At 34.1% G+C, this 18,760-nt stretch overlaps 1 protein-coding gene across 1 annotated transcript; it reads left to right on the top strand.

Moving 5' to 3' along the window:
• The first annotated feature begins 630 nt into the window (after positions 1-630).
• Positions 631-4,319, top strand: LOC127791470 (uncharacterized). Its single transcript, XM_052321369.1, has 6 exons — positions 631-914; positions 1,583-1,696; positions 1,805-2,060; positions 2,491-2,605; positions 2,838-2,999; positions 4,097-4,319. The coding sequence occupies exons 1-6, from the start codon at positions 810-812 to the stop codon at positions 4,131-4,133; spliced, it is 789 nt and encodes a 262-aa protein (XP_052177329.1). The 5' UTR covers positions 631-809; the 3' UTR covers positions 4,134-4,319.
• Positions 4,320-18,760: the final 14,441 nt, after the last annotated feature.

Genomic DNA, 18,760 nt, shown 5'->3' with positions numbered 1-18,760 from the left:
ACTTACAGGTTGGGGACGCCACTAGCGATAGAGGAGGTGGCACCTGATGAGGCAATGGCGATGGCTGGAACTAGATGAGATGATGGCGCGACCCACCAACACGAGCTGTTTGCGGCGGCCCAATTGCACGACGACAATGGCGATGGCAGTATGGAGGAGGGGCGACGGCAGCAGCGGTGGTAATGGCAGAGCACAACTTCGGAAAAGATGATGGAGAAAAGAGCTTTGGGTAACGGTAATGAAGGATATTTTGGTATTTTTGTTAATCAATGATATAACATTTTCTCGCAAAGCTGGGGATACTAACTTTTGCTAAACGCTGCTATAGCAGCTTTTTAGTGGGATATCGTATAAGTTGAAACGCTAAGCCAAATAGTTAACTATCAAACCCACCATAGCGGATCAACTGCACAAATGGCTTATATGCGGTCAAATCGCTAAGCCAAACAACCTCTTATGATATGGTAAAAAAGATGAATATTTTTTTTAAAAATACACGATTTTTAAATTTTAGAATTGGTGTGTGAAATAAAAAAAAGAGGAAAAAAAAAACAGAGTAACTGCCAAAGCAGGCAAAGAAAGTATCCGGGTGATGATACAGACATCAAAGAAGTATCTCCTCGATGATATTTTTGTGGGTTTCAGATATTTTAACGCCAATTCCAAGTTCCATCTACGAGAAATATCTGACCCTTATGGTTTCCATTACTCAAGCACTTTCATTTCGTCTTAAGTTCATCACTTCTGCATTTTCTTCCATACTTTCCCGCGAGGTTTAGATAGGTTTTGTTTCTTGAGAGACGGCGAAGATGGAAAGTCAGGGAGTGAGACGGAGGATTAACACGATTGCCGCCCACTTCGTCGCCGTCGCCGCCGAAGATATTTCCGGCGCCGCAACCCACGTCTTTCCTATGGTAATTCTTCACCTACTTCTATTTCTACAGAAAGGCTTTTGCTCTAATGAGTTGGATTTAAGAGATTCCAAATCCATCCATCGCGCGCAAATTGAAAGCTAAGATATTATCCATGACTCATGTTTAGCTTTAAGAGATTGTAATTAGTACATGATTGCAGTTGGGGGAGTTTCCACTTTGAGCCATTCTTATTTCTGTCTATGTGCCTTTTCTGAACCATTTATGCTTTTTACACTTAAAAAGAACAGTAATTGATTATGATGAGCACCTTCAAGCATTGAATTATAAGTCTCATGATTTATCATTGATTTGCTTATTGAGTTGGTTAAGATGATTATTTCGCAACCATCCAAAGAAGACATCTGATGTCTGATATGTAATTCATGTGTCATCAGCATACTTATTTTGTTGAGTTGCAATTTGTATTTTTATTCCAGCATCAGTTATTCTTAACAGAGGAAAAAGAAATAAATATTGCGTAATTCAAAGCCAAGGACCGCTTTAATAAAATCCAAGGAAACCCCATACAATTATTTAGCCATCACCAAATTATAATTCTAGTTGGTAATATTGTTTTGCATAGTATATGCGTTGGAGTATTTGTTGTTCTTCAATTCCGCTTTTATGGAGTGCACTTATAATTGGCTCACTTGTCCTTCTTTCCTCAGAACTGCAGTAGTAGTTTGAACTCTGTCATCCGGAGGTTCGACAACAGGATGAATTTTGCAAGGCAAGGGTCTTGTTCTCAAGCTTATTTCATGAGGCAGGTTTCAATGGATCAGGTGTTAGTTTCCTCTTTTAAACTTTTTCCAAGCCTATAAGTTTTTCGTGGATTTTACTTTACTGATTTCTGTTATGTCTCTCTGCTGTGTGTGTCCTGATTTTGCCAGTCTAGCTCTGTTCAGGCCAATGTGCCTCTCAAAGGCTCTACTTCTAGTGTTGACTCTTCCAGGACATTGGAAGCACCTTTGTTTTCTAAACCTGCTAAGATGGAACCCAGATTCTCAAATATCGGAATGATCCAGCCTGGGGCAAGAGAATGCGAATTCTCTGCACCAGAGCCTCAGTTTGCCAGGCCCAACAGAACAACTACTGGACAGCAGCGATTCTATTCCAGGAAAAAAATACCTTCTTTTAAATCCAATAGTAAGGAGTTTTTGATATCTAAAAATGTGGCTTTTTTCATGCATAGTTCAAATGATTTGCTCAGCGGTTCTTTCTTCGGTGGGCATGGATTTTCTATCCTTTGGAAGTACCAATTGGTCAAGTAAGAAATTGAAATTTGGGTTCAAGACTTTGGTGGTTTTTTTTTTTTCTTTTTTTTTTTTTTTTTTGGGGGGGGGGATGAAGAGAGAGAGGGTGAGAGAGAGAGAGAGAGATTACATTTTAGTCTTAAAAAATGTTGAAGTGCCTGCCAGAAAATGTTGGGTTAAGATACTATAAATTATGGATTAATTGTTCTCCGTCATTCTTATCTTTTGGACTGTCATTTATGAAAATATGGTTTCTCTGGCATAGATTCAAGTTTGAGATGTTAATCATTGATTGCTTTTCTTCTGCATATTATGTAATACAGGATTTGAGAGGACCCCGAGGATGGATGTTGCAGAATCTGGACGCAGTTACATTGTTATGGTAGAACTTCCAGGTGTCAGTATTGGTGACATCAGAGTAGAGGTCAACGATCAAAGGTTGATTCAGTTTCTAAGATTCCAACCTCCAATGTCATCTTGTGTTTTTTTGTCTTTTTTTTTTTAAGTTTTTTGTGTTTTTATCTGTTTTGACTTTTCTATTTTCAAAGCAAGGTGTTTCAGTCTGTTAGATTTATTTGTGGCCTTAGGTTTTTGTACCCAAGTAATTATCTGCTATCAAAGAAGTAGTGCTTTGTATATAGTTCTAAAGTGAGAATTCATTTCCTTACAGCTTGACCGTGACGGGTAAAAACTCAATGCATTGTTGGACTATGGCAAGTTCAAATGAGACAATGTCTGCATATCACAAGATGAAGGTTTCACACGGGCCATTCCAGGTTGTGTGGCCCCTGCCCAGTAATGTGGACAAGGACCATGTCTCCGCAGAGTTTGTGTAAGTCCCAGTTTAATCCCATTCATTGCCTTTCGAATTATGCATCTTAGGTTTGATCAATTTCACTAGTTATTTGCTAAATATAAAGTTTTGCCATTCGTGAAACATTTGCATCTCTGGTAAATTCAATCAATCCTATGTAGGATAAACCTCTGGCATAGTGATTTCACACATAAGAACAATAATGAATGGCTACTTTATCTTACCAAACAAAAAAAGAAGTTGTGTTGCAATCCCTTATCGGTGCTGGTATGGGGGACTTATGCCATTGACAGCCGTTTCAGTTAGCAATTGCCCGGAGGTGGTGGGGTGGGTGTTAGCGGGTCCCATTTTCCCTACTACGTGGTCTCTATTCATCCACTTTTAAGCGTGGAATCTAACATTACTACATGTTATAACAACAATGATAAGCCTTAATCCCACTAATTGGCGCTGACTACATAAATTCTAGACTTCCAACTATCTCTATCCATGCCCATGTCCTACTTTACTACACCCGATATTCAACTTTGATTTACGGGGTTTCTCTATATCCCCCTTTTCTCCCCCTGTTTTTAGCCCCCTTTTTTTAACATGGAAAAATACTGTATCTGGCTTTGGAATAAGTTTTAAGCAAGAAGTCAATCATCACTTAACAAGAAAGCGGGTGATATCAAGAGGAAACTATAAACAGTAGACCTGTAGCATATTTATTCTTTCTAAGTCAAATGCTAGTGTGCCACAAGAACTTCCCATTCAACTGGAAATGTTGATTTAGTGGTGTGAAACCTAATACGGGCTGGATTTGATGTCATAACATCGGGTCTATTCAAATTGTATCGGCATTGTCAAGATATCATGTTCTGTTTCTTAAAATGTTCTGCTTGGAAAAGCACACTCAGCAGTATTGAGCTTCCAACTCAACACCCGTTTAAAATCATGAACTCGTGCGGTTTATCTTTATTTTCTAGGATGCAATACGAATATCCTTTTAACCGGCCTGTTCTGGCCATGGACTAGGACTGTGCCACCATTGCACAACCATAAGGTTTACTCATATTCTACTATATATATGTACTTGTTGCAAGTATGTATTTTGACTAGCCTTATTGCTGCAGGGATGGACTTCTCCGTGTCACCGTTCCTAAGCTTTAGATTCCTGTGGTGGAAGCTGCATGTATATATATATGTACACACACACGTTTGAATATATTTATATACTGATGAGCAGTTATGTCATGAACTTATTTCTTCGTGTTTGTATTGGCTATTTAACTATATATGCCAGCCAGCTTGTGCTGAAGTCAATAAAACTATCTTGTAGGCCTGGAGCTGTTCTTACTTCTTAGGGTCATCATACTATTGGAGTCTGGTTGGTTGGTTCTCTTTCTTTGATTTATTAGACAATTCACTTAGTATAACTGGCTTTACGGCGGTGGGATTACGACTTTGATACATAGTTATATATTTTATAAAAATGTTATTTGTACTTGTTGATAAACTTGTGAACCAATCACACAGTTATACAGTCAAGACCAAGAGAAGTATCAAGAAACAATTTGGAATTGAAAGCCAAAACAAAAACGAATAGCACAACATAATGCACCCAAAAACAACAAGAGATATACATGTTTGGATCAAAAAATCTTACTCACGCCAGAAGTTTCACCTCTAGTCAATCCACTAGAATAATCAAGGGATTTATAGAATATATATACACACAAGATCATCATGGCAACTCACAAATCAAAAACTATAACAATGAGAAATGCAATAGAGTACAATGTTCAAAATACTCGAATAACCTAACACTCATGCCTCACTAATCTCTCATTGAAAAACACCCCAAGTGATACATACATACCATGAGCCAAGATTGGAAACGCACGCTTCTTCGTTCCTTTTGATCATCGAGTTCGCCTTTTCCATTCTTCAATCTTGTTTCTTGAATTTGTTCTCTCTCTCTCTCTCGCTCTTGCTCGAACGATTAGGGTTTCTAAAGTGTGTGTGTGTTAAAATGACGAGTTCTACAGAGTTCTTCCAAATCTCATTGCTTTATATATATGCAGGTCAAGGATAGGGATGAGATAAATGAGTTTGACACAATAAGCTTGGGCTTGTTGGGCTGCAAACACTGACGGTTCAACCTAGATTAATTATACACAACTCAAATAACAAATCTACATGTAAATGAAATTAAGGCCACATGAAATTTAAATGTAAAAATCTACATGTAAATGAAATTAAGGCCACATGAAATTTAAATGTAAAAATAAATAACAATATTAGTACATTTTGAATAATAAATCCTAATAGTACTCCTTGAGTTACATATTAGACTATACAATATAATTAAAATGATAAAAATATTCTTCACCTAAGGCGATGAGACGTGAAGAATATTTTAATTATTTGTGCGTGTCTAATATAAGGTATAGGCCTTAATGAATAACTAATATGGTCCATATTTTATTTTACATAGATTAACGAGATTAAGGCGCTGAACGATATTAAAGTGGTATAGGTGAAATGTTTCAGTCAAAATATTAATTGATATTAGTCAATGACATTCGTTTTTTGTGTTAATTAAGCTCTTGAAAGTGAGTAATGTTAATTTTGTCAATTAAGTTTGTCAAATCACCTAACCGACAAAAATAGCAATTTCTTTTAGAAGTCTCTCTCTCTCTCTCTCTCTCATCCAACAGGAACTGGAGAGAGGGCACATCCTTTTCTACCCTCAACTTCTTTTATCTAAAAAGTATATAATATTAGAATATATTATACATATTCATATTTAGTTTGTATTGTATTACTTTATTAATGTGATAAATTATTTTATTAGTTATTATTTTTATGGAACTTAATATTCTTAAATATTATGTAACTAGTATATGTTATAGATTTCATTTAAATTATAAAAGAATAAAAGCAAACTTAAATCTAGGGAATGCCCAATTCTAGAAGTGATTTGCCTATCTTACGCCTGGGTCACACTAAATATGTAATCGAATTTTGTATTGAAAATGAATGTGATTCATAAAACTTGGATCTAAATCATCGTGTGGTGGCATATGAAGGTTGGAGATAAGGTTGAATGATTGCTTTATGGTCTACCTTGGCTTTTGGATGGACGGATTTACCCATAAATATTTAATATGACCCAAGATTTTTTACATAAATTCGAATTGAGTTATCAATCGATTAACATGGGTTTGTGTGGCTTTGGTGAGGTTTACATAAGAGGTTTAGGACATTTTTTTGTTGTTGTTATTTTTAGTTTTTCAATACAGTAAAAATGTATTTATTTTTTATTTTTTAAAACATATTTTTAAAAACAAAAAAAAATATAAAAGAAACTCAAATTTTAATTATTTTCGGCCAAAACACGAAAAATGACATTCAATCCGCTATTGCCTTTCACCTGCAACCCTCATGCCGTCGTTGTTGCAGCCCTCAGCTTGTTGGGTCACATGATTTTGTCATGGTCAGTCTCCTGCGACCATCACCTTCACTGCTTGTTTCCATCGTGGCCATGCTCGTTGGCGACCTTTTCGCCATCGCCATCACTACCCATCGTCGCTTCAATGGTCTTGGTTTTCGACGGCCTTACTTTGTCCGTCGTCCTTTGCGACCGAGCATGATCATCGATCTTGCTATTGTCATCATCAGCAATATCCTGCGACGATCATCTCCAGCTTCTTCCTCCTTGGCTTTCGAGCTTGTCCCTCCTCCAACTAAGCTTATAGAAGCTTGTATTAGAATGTAATATAATATGTATATATACATGATTTTTGAACTTTCCCCTTCTTATTTTTTTGTATATTAATTTATTTATTTATTCATATTTTATTTTTATAACAAAAAATATTACAAAATTCACTAATTTTAAAAAATATATATTTCTTAATAATATATTAATATTAAATAATTCTAATTTACTAAATAGTTAAATTTATTAAATAAAATATTATAAAAAATTATTTTTAAAATTTCAAAACAAAAATTATTTTCTAATTTTTTATATTTTTCAAAATAATAAACAAAACAAGTTTTTAATTTTTTGAAATAGATTATTAAAATAAAAAATAAATTTAAAACTCAAAATTAAATTAAAACGCAAAGAGAAGAGGCCCGGCATACATTCTTGAGGTCATGAGGGGATTAGGGATGGCAATTGCAATCGAAATCGTGGGGAACCGAATCGAAATCGAACCGGTCAACGAGGTTAAAAACCGTTTGACTGGGTAATGGTTTGGTTCGGGGAAAAATCGAACACTGTTTCAATGGGTATGGTTTGATTATGGTTTTCACTAAAACCAAACCAAAACCCGAACCGAATAGTGGGTAATCGAACTGAACCGAATATATATATATATAATATATTATATATATAATATGTATAATGTGTATATATAATATATATTATATACAACCCCGTCCACCTGAGCCCAGCCCACCCCAACCCAATTGCCTTGCTTGCAAACCCTTCTCTCATTCTCTTCTCCTTCCTCTCTCAACCTCACTCTCACTCTCTCTCACCCTCGCTGCCTCTTGCTCGTCCGCCCGCCCTCGCCCTTGCTTTCTGCATGTCTCTTGCTCTCGCTCGCCCTCGCTGGATCTCTCATGCTCTTGCTAGGGCTCGGCCCCCGCTCTCGCTTGCCCTCAATCTCTCTCACATTTTCTACCTCATTTCTCTTGCTCCTCCGCGCGAGCTCCCCAATCGCCCTCGCTCTCTGCATCTCTCTTGCTCTCACTCGCCCTCGCTAGATCTCTCTTGCTCTCGCTCACCCTCGATCTCTCTCACCCTCGCTGCCTCTCGCTCTCTGCCTCATCTCTCTTCATATTAATTTATTTTTTATATTTATAATTTTGTTAGATGGAGTTGGCTCATTCATTTCAAATGGATATGCATCAATTTACGAAGAATATATTAATGTTGTTGATGAAGGTATTAATTTTCGTAACTAATTTTTTTTAGCTTAAATTACAATTTAATTATGCACATATTAATTTATTGATTTTAACAATTGTAGGTTTGGAAATGTGATTTTATATCCAATAAGTTTTGTAACTTTATGCAAGAATAAGGTAACTTTATTAGAATTTATCTTTATTTGTTGTGAAATTATCAAAAAAATTTATGAATGCTATTTGTCTTTGTTTGTTGATATGGATTAAACTAAAAAAACAATAGTTAAACCGAAACCAAATCGAAACTGAATGATTTGGTTATGATTTTAAATTTTTAAAACCAAATGGATAATGGTTTGGTTTTGGTTTTAGTAATTTAAGTTTGGTTTGGTAATGGTTTTGGCAAAAATCGAAACCAAACCGAACCATTGCCAACCCTAGAGGGGATGATTAGTGGTCCCGTTGGAATCTAGGTTCAATTAAGATTGGTTGAACCAAAAAGGAAATTAAAAAAGAGGAGACAAATGAGGAAAAGATAGGAAAAAAAAGAAAAGAAAAGAAAAAAGTGAAGAAAATAGGTTGAAATTAATTGAGATTAGTTTTTGATGATCGGTCATTAATTAAAGATGATTGGAGACGATGGCACAATTGAGTGCATAGCGAGCATGAGGTGATAGTTACGCATGTGTCGGCATATTAAGGAGAGAAAAAAATGGAAAAAAAAGGAATAATATGAAAAAAAAAAAAGAAGGGAAATTAGGCACATTTTTTTTAAAAAAAAAAAAAAACCTTTCTTTATGTCCTCTTAATATACAACGTCACCTTTAGAATCGATTAAGAAAAATCTTGAGAATTTAAAACTAAGATAATATCAAGTAATTCTACAAGCTAACACTATTGATTATTATTGCTTTCGGGGCACATGTCAAATAATTAGGTCATGATAAATTGGAATTCACACTAATAGATTATAAATTTGATTCTTTATTTTATGTAATAAGGTAAAATCTCCACTTACAATTAACTCTTTTGTCAAAATCAAATGTACGAATGGTGGGAGACTACATAAAGACGATTATCCCAAATCAGTACAGATTATTTTAAGAAAAGTGGCTTGAAGGATTTTGCTGAACTAAGTAAGGGAAACCATTGGACGCAAAGAACTACACATATTGTAAGCACCCCTGCCCGGATATCCCCCAATCACCTGGACTACCCGAACGGGAGCACTTACGGAAGGGGAAAGAATGAATCACACAAGACAAGAATTATCATGGCATGCATACACAAGATTTAAAACAACGAAAGCGAAACAATATATACATGCATACACTACGGGTACCCCGCTAATACAACGATCACATGATAATAAATAAACAAAAACTCTTGTGCCAATATACACGAGACTCGAGGAAAGACCTAGCACAGTACAAAATAATAAAGTAAATCCTACTGAGCTATCAGAGTTGATCGGGATTGACGGGACTGCCTGTACACCATACCAACTCTGCCGCTAAAAGCTGACTCCCTTGCCATGGCCCACGCTGCCACTACCTGGAATGATGGAAAGCAAAGTGAGTCGAGAGACTCAGCAAGCATAAAAAAGAAAGGCTGAAAGCGGTATAAATCCAAAAAAACTCTCCCCAGAATAAACCCCCACGTACACACAAGCCATGAGATGCTACAACACAATATCATAGCATAATAAAAGCACATACCGGTCATTAGCCCCCATATAAGACACACGGCACCCAAGTCTCATATCAACCTGCCGCTACCCTGAGAGGCAATATAAATCTCCAACAAACCTGCGCGCGTTGTCTCGGGTCGGTGCTCTCGTCACCCGTGTGTCCGTGTCAGTACTCCCAACACCCGAGCCATAGGCTCCCTCGAAATGGTCCTCTCGTCCGAGAACTAATAACTACCAGTAACCATGTAATGCACATAGAAATGCAATAGCGTAGTGAACATCAACGTGATACACTGGCGCCCATATATCCAGGCATCAGGCCATGCTTCGCCCACATAGTAAACCACACGATGCATATGCCCGTGCTGGATGCAACCTAACCACGCTAGAATGCTCGTGTCCAAGCATACTCAGTAAATGAATATCCCCACATGCAACCCGTACCCATGTGCATATCAAACCATGAACGGTAATACAACATATCAAACTGTGCAATATATCACATACTGGCAGAGCTAACCAGCAGTGTCCCGCACCGGTTAACGTTCAGTGATTAGGAGTGTCCGCCTGATGGTCCATATTAGGGTTGTACGATAGTCTACCCCAACATCACCAAACAACCGACCCTTGCCCCACTGCTCAATAGCTCTAACCGAACCATAAATAAATCTAATAAAACCATAAATAAACTCGTACGTCTAGGAACCTAGTCCCCAAGTTGGGTCCGTCATCATTCTGAAAGGAGTGGGGGCGGTACAAACCCCCATAGGCTTTCAACAATTAAACTCTAGAAGTCCGAATTTAATTTAAATTAAAACAAATGAATAATCATTCAATAATTAATGCTAGGCGTCGAATTAGGGTAAGAGAGAGGATAAAATACAGGAAATCACGGGGTCTTTCACGGGAATTAAAGATCATGAGGAGAGGGTTAGGAGCTTGCCTTTACACGGCCGTTCCTTGCCTTTCCTGCATTCCCGCTGCAAAGTAAAACGTTTGCTGGCAATAAATAAAACCGTAGCTTTAATTAAATAAATCTACCGTGTCATATAAATAATTTAGTCGTCTAAAATCCCACGTTAGTGCACCGCAAATAAAATCCCAATAAATCTCATATTTATTTTAAATTAAATTATGCCAATAATATCCTTAATTCATATAATTAATACGCGAAACCAAAATGAATTAAGGAAAGGCGTGGGGTTCACAAAAGGGAAAAAGATCACAACGGTAGAGGGAGCTTGCCTCATTTAAGCTGATTACAGCGTTTCTATGCTTGAATGCCACCAAAATAATATACGCTGTAAAATAAAATAACTCCCAAAATTAGCAAAATAGGACTCAAAACGAAATTCCAACCGTACAGAATGATTAATACACATTTCTTTACTTACCTGGCTATTTAAAACCCATTTAAACCAAATTTAATCTTGGATTTTACCCCCAAATTCCTCCATTTTCAGCCTCGGCGCTGCTGCTTCTTCTTCTCTTTCATTTTTTTCCATTTTCTCTTCTGATCCGCGCGAAATCAACTCGAATTAGGCCTTAAATTGGCCAAAAGTAAGCGGTCAAGACGCAGCCACATGACAGCCGCTGGGAAGCCACTGCCTCATGCCCAAAACGACGTCGTTTTGGGCCTTTGAGGCTGACTAAAAATCAGTCAATTTTTCCCATCCGCACGCAGCTCCCCCTCAGTCTCAAACCCGCACCAGCCACCTGCACACGCAAATCACGTTCAGCACCCAAAGATTTCCATTAATTACAAATACGCCCCTTTAATAATTTCCCTTACACCCGAACTCCCATAAATTGACATTTACACCCCCAGATCCAATTTTTCTGATATTACACTTCACCCCAAATTTTCAAGAAAATCCAATAAATTAATTTATTCTACTATTTTCATAAATACTCCCAATTAAATAATTATTTTCTCAAAATAACATAAATAAACATTTTTCTTAAATCTCCAAATACCCAAATAAATTAATATTTTCTTTTAACTCACAAATATTCAATAATCACCACAAATACGATAATTAATAATGATTAACCATTCTTAAATAATTTAATTAATTATCTTTAATTCCATATTTTCCTCAAAATCACATAAAGAAATACTTCCTTTTAAATTTTCAAATATTCAATAACGTCTTCAAATATCAATTTGAATAATTATTATTTATTTTCAAATTTTGAGATATTACACATATTGAAAATAAAACTGAGACTGATCAATTGTCATTGAACATATATATATATATATTCTCTCAAGCCTCAAGGAATGTTAACGGCATCAGCTTAAAATCTGTGGCTTAGGTCATTTTCATAGAGACTTTTATGGTTTATAAATGACTCTAGAGATTCTTATGGTTTATATGATTTTGCTTAGACATATCATCCTTACAAACACTGTCATTTAAACCCTAATTAAGATTAATTTGGATCATTAAATTTTAATTAATTATATTAAATTAAGTTTAAACAAAAATAAAAATAAAAAATCAGGAAATAAATAAAAAACCCATCGGCGCAAGCAATGGTTTTCAACAAAGACAATGAGCTTTAGGCTAACTCTAATAGGGTTGCTATTTTTGCTTGCAAAGAGAAATATAGTAAGCAAACCCCGATTTGATGCCTCCAACAGACCTTGCCATCATAAAAAATTTTGCAAAACTCAAAAGCATTGCTTGATGTGGCGATTGAAATCTACAAGAGGATTTTCACCATCTCTCCTCCCGCAACGGCCATCGATGATGGGAGAAGTCGACCAAACACGACAAAGATGACATCAACCAAAGAAGAGAATGTGCAAAAGTGGCAATAATAGATTCGGAGAAGACACAGTTTAGGCATGGCGAAAGACGAAATTGACTACTAGATCCTATAATTGTGGTGACTAGTGGAAGCAGCAGCGACGACGAGCAGAAGCGTTATCGAAGGCAATGAGCAGAATGACCTGCGGTGAACCTATTGCTGCGACTTACTGTTCATCGTTCGTCCTAGATTGGTTTGTGATTTTTTTTTTTTGAATTTTTTATTTATTTGTGTATTGAATGAGTGATATTGGATATTTGTGTATTTTGATTATTGATTTGTGTATTTGATTATTGAGTTTATATATATGAGTATTTGATTATTTTGTGTATGTGTGTATTTAATTATTGATTTGTGTATTTGATTATTAATTTTGTATATGCGTGTATTTGATTATTTTATGTATTTTATTATAGATTATGTGTATGTGTGTATCTGATTATTTTGTGTAAATTTTCACTACTAAATTTTTATAATATTGAAAATTATAAGTAAAGTAAAATAAATAGAATTGAAGTTTATTAATAAATAAATGAAATAAGAAATCAAATAGAGAAGAGAATAAAGAGTGTGATTGGAGCAAACACAATTTTTTAGGCAAAATCAAAATAAGGAGTGAATTATTTATGATATAATAAAGATTGAGATAGAGATCCCTATTGGAGATAGCCTACCTCCGAGAGTTGACATTGCAAAATTAGTGTTTGGCTTACCATTTTTTAAGGTGACTTTTAAGCTTTCCTACTTAAAAATTGTGTAAAATTTTAAAGTTGTCTAATGTTTAAGTTGATAACATATTTGGATAAATGTGTTTTAAACTGTCATTAATATAATTGTGAGTTTCGTTTGAAAAAATTGATAAACTATTAGAACTTAACAAAAAAAACTAAAATGAACATATGACTGAATAATATAAATAAAAATCATAAAAATATTAATTTTTAATAAAAATAAATTATAAATTGATGTCCAATAAATTTTTACCATTAGATGTTGATAAACTATAAAGAATTATTAAAAATATTAATATAATTTTTTATATTTAAATTTAGATTTAATTCATAAAAATGTTAAATATATTAATATAGTAGACATTAATATATATATATATATATATACATAGAGAATGGAGACGTATGGAAGAGATGGAGGAGGCGACGGTTGAGAAGATGGAGGTGACAGCGATGGGTTGGTACGACGATGCCACAATGGAAGCCGGAGGTGACAAATGAGGAGATGGAGGCGACGACAATGGGCTAGAGGCAGCGATGAATGAGGAGCTGGTAATGGGTTGAAGTTTGTTAAGCTCAAGGGTAAGTAAATACAATTTTGATGATAACAAAAATATTTTTATGATATAAATATATTTTTTTCTCATACAGAAAATAAATTTATTTTGAATTAAAAGTGGGTACAAAAAGTAAATTTATTTTGAATTAAAGAGAATTGGTTTTAGACATGTTTTCTCTTACTCATGCAAAAAGTAAATTTATTTTAAATTAAAGGAGAATTATTTTTAGACATGTTTTATTGTTTTAATTATTTATGTCTCAAAAGTTTATATTTGAATTTTCAAATCTTGAATTAAAAGAGAATTATTTTTAAACATGTTTTCTCTTACTTATGCAAAAAGTAAATTTATTTTGAATTAAATGAAAATTACTTTTAGACATGTTTTCTTGTTTTAATCATTTATGTCTCAAAATGTTATATTTGAATTTTCAAATCTTAATTTCTCATGCAAAAAATAATTTTATTTTGAATTAAAAGTGAGACATGTTTCCCTATTATTTGAGAAAGCTTAAACAATTTTTTAATTTCAAATTTTATATTAACCTTTTCTTTAATGGCTAGTGTGTTTGGAATATATATATATATATATATATATAAGGTAAGTATGAAGGCTTAAGGTAGAACAAACTTAATAGAGCATTCAAATAAGAGTGAGAATGTTTAGAGTGTGCTGGCTGGTAAAATTCTCAATTATTGGTGACTTATTTGTAATTCCCTCTGATTGTAAGTTTGTTATTTTTACTCACTTGTTATGTGAAGAGATTGTATTTACTAGTAGTGTGCTAGTGATTCTTACTTAAGCAAATGATTGTATGTTGGTTCTAGTTCTAATTAAAAGCTAGTGTTGATTCTTCCTAGTGGAACCTCAAACTAAGTTTTGAGAGAGAGGATTAAGTTATTTAGAGCCGAACCTCTATAAATTTCTCTTGTTTTATATGGTTATGTGATTTTATTGTTATTAATCCTACTGTAATCACCACATACTAAGATCACAAATTTAAGAGTTTTTAAAAGAGCTAAAATTATTAATTTTTAAAAGACCCAATTCACCCCCTCTTAGATATTTTTCATGGCAACAAAGTTTGTAATGTTTAAGGGCAAAAAAAGTTGAAAATATTAGGCTACGTTCTCTTTATTATTTTCAAATCATTTTTAGTTTTTGATTTTTTCTAAAATAATGAAAACGCTTTCTCTTTATTGTTTTTAAAAATATATTTTTGAAAATAAAAAAATATTGTAAAAAAAACTCAAAACAACAAAAAGTTATTTTGAGTGTTTTCATTCAAAATAAACTCTAAACTCAAAACATATTTATTTATTTATTAATATTTTATTATTATAATTAGAAAAAATATTGCAAAATTTATTAGCTTTAAAATGTATATATATTTTTAATAATATATTAAAATTAAATATTTCTAATTTATTGAATAATCAAATTTATTGAATACAATATTATTAAAAAAATATTTTCAAAATTTTAAAGAGAACGCATTTTTAATTTTTTAAAAATAGACTATCCAAACAAAAAACTGAAAATAAATTCAAAACTCAAAACTAAAAATTAAAAAATAAGGAGAATACAGCCTTAGAGTTCTTGGAGGGCAAAATTGTAAAACTGATCAACTATATAAGGTGATAACAATGTTTTGAAAAAAGATAGGGGAGAGTTTTTCTAAAATGTTATTAAAATAATATTTAAATTTTTAATTTTTAATAAACGTGTAACTAAATAAAATATATAACGTTTAAGTGAGTTTATAAGTGATCAAATCAAAGTGCTAAACACCCTCAAAATGGCCAAAAAAAACAGACATCTAGAGACCCAAAACTAATTGTCGGAGACCCATTTGGTGAAAGCAGGCCGATTTGGTTAAAATGCTAAGGAGATCTTCGGGAGACCAGAGCCTATTTCTGGCGAAAACAAAAAAGCAATCCTAGGAGACTGAAATAGCAATTCGGGAAAGACCAAGAATTCTCCAGAAAAGCCTGAGAGAGAAAACACCCACCGAAAAAACTCACAAAATAGTGAAAAGTAAAAAGGTTTCCTCCTTTTGTATGGTAGGGACCACGCATTGAAGCTTGAATGCTCAGTTAATTTGTTTTTACAAATAACGATTTCAGAAAAATTAACAAGCCAAGGAAAATACACAGAAAAAATCTACTCTTCCTTATAAGAAACCAAAAGAAAGAGTGAAGTATAATTGGTGTGTCAAAAATAAAATTTTGCTAAAAGATAAAAAAAGAGAGGATAAAAGCTGATAATAATTAATTGGATTTAAAGAAGAAAAATCTCAATTTAATGAAATCCAGAAAAATCATTTCTGGATATGGCATATCGTGAGGTCTCATGATAAAGATAATCGAAAATACTTGACATTACGATATCCCTAAGACCGATGCACTATAAGACCTCATAGTCCTTGGTGATCGATCAGACAAAAGACCTTTATAGTCTCTCGATTATTAAGAAATCGAGACTCCCCTGCAATAGAAGGTTGGGAGATCTATACGGGGGGACTATTTCTTTTCCTCGAAGAGGTAAACCACTAGGTAGATTTTCCATTAATCACTAGGGGTGGAAGATCCTCCACAAAATCAAACAGGATAATTTCAATATTCAAAATTCCCTCTAGAGTTCTAAGAAAAGAATAAACATTATTTATAAAGAATTTGAATTATAATGAGACTTGAAATATTAGGATAAACATTATCTGTAAGAATGCTAATCATAATAAATCTCGAAAAGCTCCATGTTTCTCTATAAATAAATAATCTTTTATTCCAAAAAAAGTATACCTCTGATACTGGTTTCAATATGGTCTTCAAGTCTCCATTGTTTTGAATATTTGACTTAAGTATTGATGTGTTTGGGTAAGGATTTTCTTGTACCCTCTAAAGGTGTGTTTGATTGAATTACCTAGAATTTAATTCTAGGTAATATTGCCTAGAAAATAAAAACCACCCCACTCCCTTGGAAAATGAATTCCATGGAAATAAGCTTTAAATACTTGTACCATACATATTTTTTCATAGAAAAATTAAAAGTGTTTGATTATTTTCCATAGAAAATGTGTAATAATTACATATTTTCCATAGAAAATGTGTGCAATCAAACATATTCTAATTGTTATTGTTCTTTTTCTTGCAAACTCAAGCGACTTAACAATGATATTTTTAATCTCTAAATTCATTGTTGTGTTCAAGCAACAACATAAATCAATAAATATGGGTGATCAAAAGCTTGATTAAACTGAACTAATCGAATCGAATGGATAGAACTTGTCAGTTCGGTTCGGTTATTTTATAGAAAAAGTTTGATTCGATTATTTTTATTGAGAAGTTCGATTCTTGGTTTTCGGTTTGATTTTTTGTTTAAAAAATTTGAACTAACCAAATCGACCAAAACGACGTTGTTTAGGGTGTAATATAAAAGAAATACATAATAGAAATGAGAAAGGCGAAAGGATTGAACTGCCTAGCGCCTAGCGGCCTTAGCCTTAGGCCCTTTCCCTTCCCCTTCACCTGCAACTCTTCGGCAGCCTATCGCTCCCTTTGATGAAGATGTCGACACTAATACCAACACCGACATCTTTATCCGTTGAACCCATCTTCACCTGTTAGGCTACCATCACTCCATCACCCGTTGAACCCACCTCAACAACCATAGCTGCTAGGCTACCATTGGACTGACATCGGCATCTTTGTCTCCCTCTGATACCGACCCAGCATTTCTCTCTCCATCCAATTTGCACCATTGTGCTCGCCCGTCGACACCGATGACCCATTTGGTAAGTTTTTCGGCAACTTCTTGTTAGTGAATATTATGCTTTAAAACCTAAATCTACTAAAATCCAATCATTAGATTCTTTTGATTTTTAGGTATGTGGGTCACTAAGTTAAGGTGAATTTGATGGTTGATTTCAATTGTTAGAATTCGCCATGGGTGGTAGCTAGCGACGTTTTTCCAAAAACGTGTTTTAAGTTTTTTTTACCATGAAATTAATTTTTAGATATACAAAAAATTAACTGTTGGATCAAATTCATTTTTTTTATATGAACTATCGCGATTGGGGGAATCCAATGATCGGTTACGATCATTGGAATCGTCGGCCAGTGGAAATAATAATTCTTCGGTTATTTTGTAGTTAGTTTTGATTTTTGATTCGATTTGATTCAATTACCACAGTTTAGGTTAGTTGGTCGATTCGATTATTACATGCGATTTGAGTTGATTTGGTTAGTGATTTTTGGGCAGTTTGGTTCGATTATAACTTATTCCACATCCCTACCAATAAGAGCAACAAGTTTACACATTTTTGTAGCTTTCAGTTAGCGACGATAGATTTAGTGATAGATTTTTATTTGTCGCCTTTCTTGGGATCGCTAAAACTTGTTGGGCCCATGTGTGTGAGTGTAAGTGTATTTGTATTGGGTTTATTATTTGTTGTTTACAGAAATTTGAACAGCCACACTTAATTTTTTGAATTAAATTTGAGGCTTTTCATTTGCTCAAAGAGTCACAACTTTTAATGAGTTTTATGATATTACTTAAGTATTGTATTAATTTTGTGGCTATTGGGAGCCTCTGGTGCAACTATAAAAGGCTGTCAGAGTTTCATTCTTCAGCATCCAAGCAACCGGCACTCTCTAGTTCCCTCTTGTGTCTACTTTTGTCTCAGAGAGCAAGTTCCTTTATTGAGTTCTGCTAGCTCCAACCATTCGAGGCCGCTGTTCTGTTGGAAAGACCGTTTTATCCTGCTAAAGCTTTCGCCATAGCCTACCAGCTGCAGAGCGATCTTGCTTTCAGGACAGCATTAAGACGTGACTCGGTCTATTTTGTTCCTCTGATCCGGCTGTTTCAGTTGCCGTCAATCTCATTTGAGTCTCTAGTTTGCAGTCCCTTGATCTTAAAGTTGCTGTTAATATTTTTAGTATTGAGTGCAGTTTCAATAATTACATTAAATATTATTACAATTTTGTGGTTGGTTAGTTATTGTTATAATTGCAATATATACTCTGTAATTGTTGTGTACCTGGCCATAATACAACATTCTAAAAGCAAGATTGC

The sequence above is a fragment of the Diospyros lotus genome, chromosome 15 (genome assembly GCF_014633365.1).
Source record: "Diospyros lotus cultivar Yz01 chromosome 15, ASM1463336v1, whole genome shotgun sequence".
Classification (NCBI taxonomy): Eukaryota; Viridiplantae; Streptophyta; class Magnoliopsida; order Ericales; family Ebenaceae; genus Diospyros; species Diospyros lotus.
This window is presented reverse-complemented; position numbering and strand designations above follow the sequence as displayed.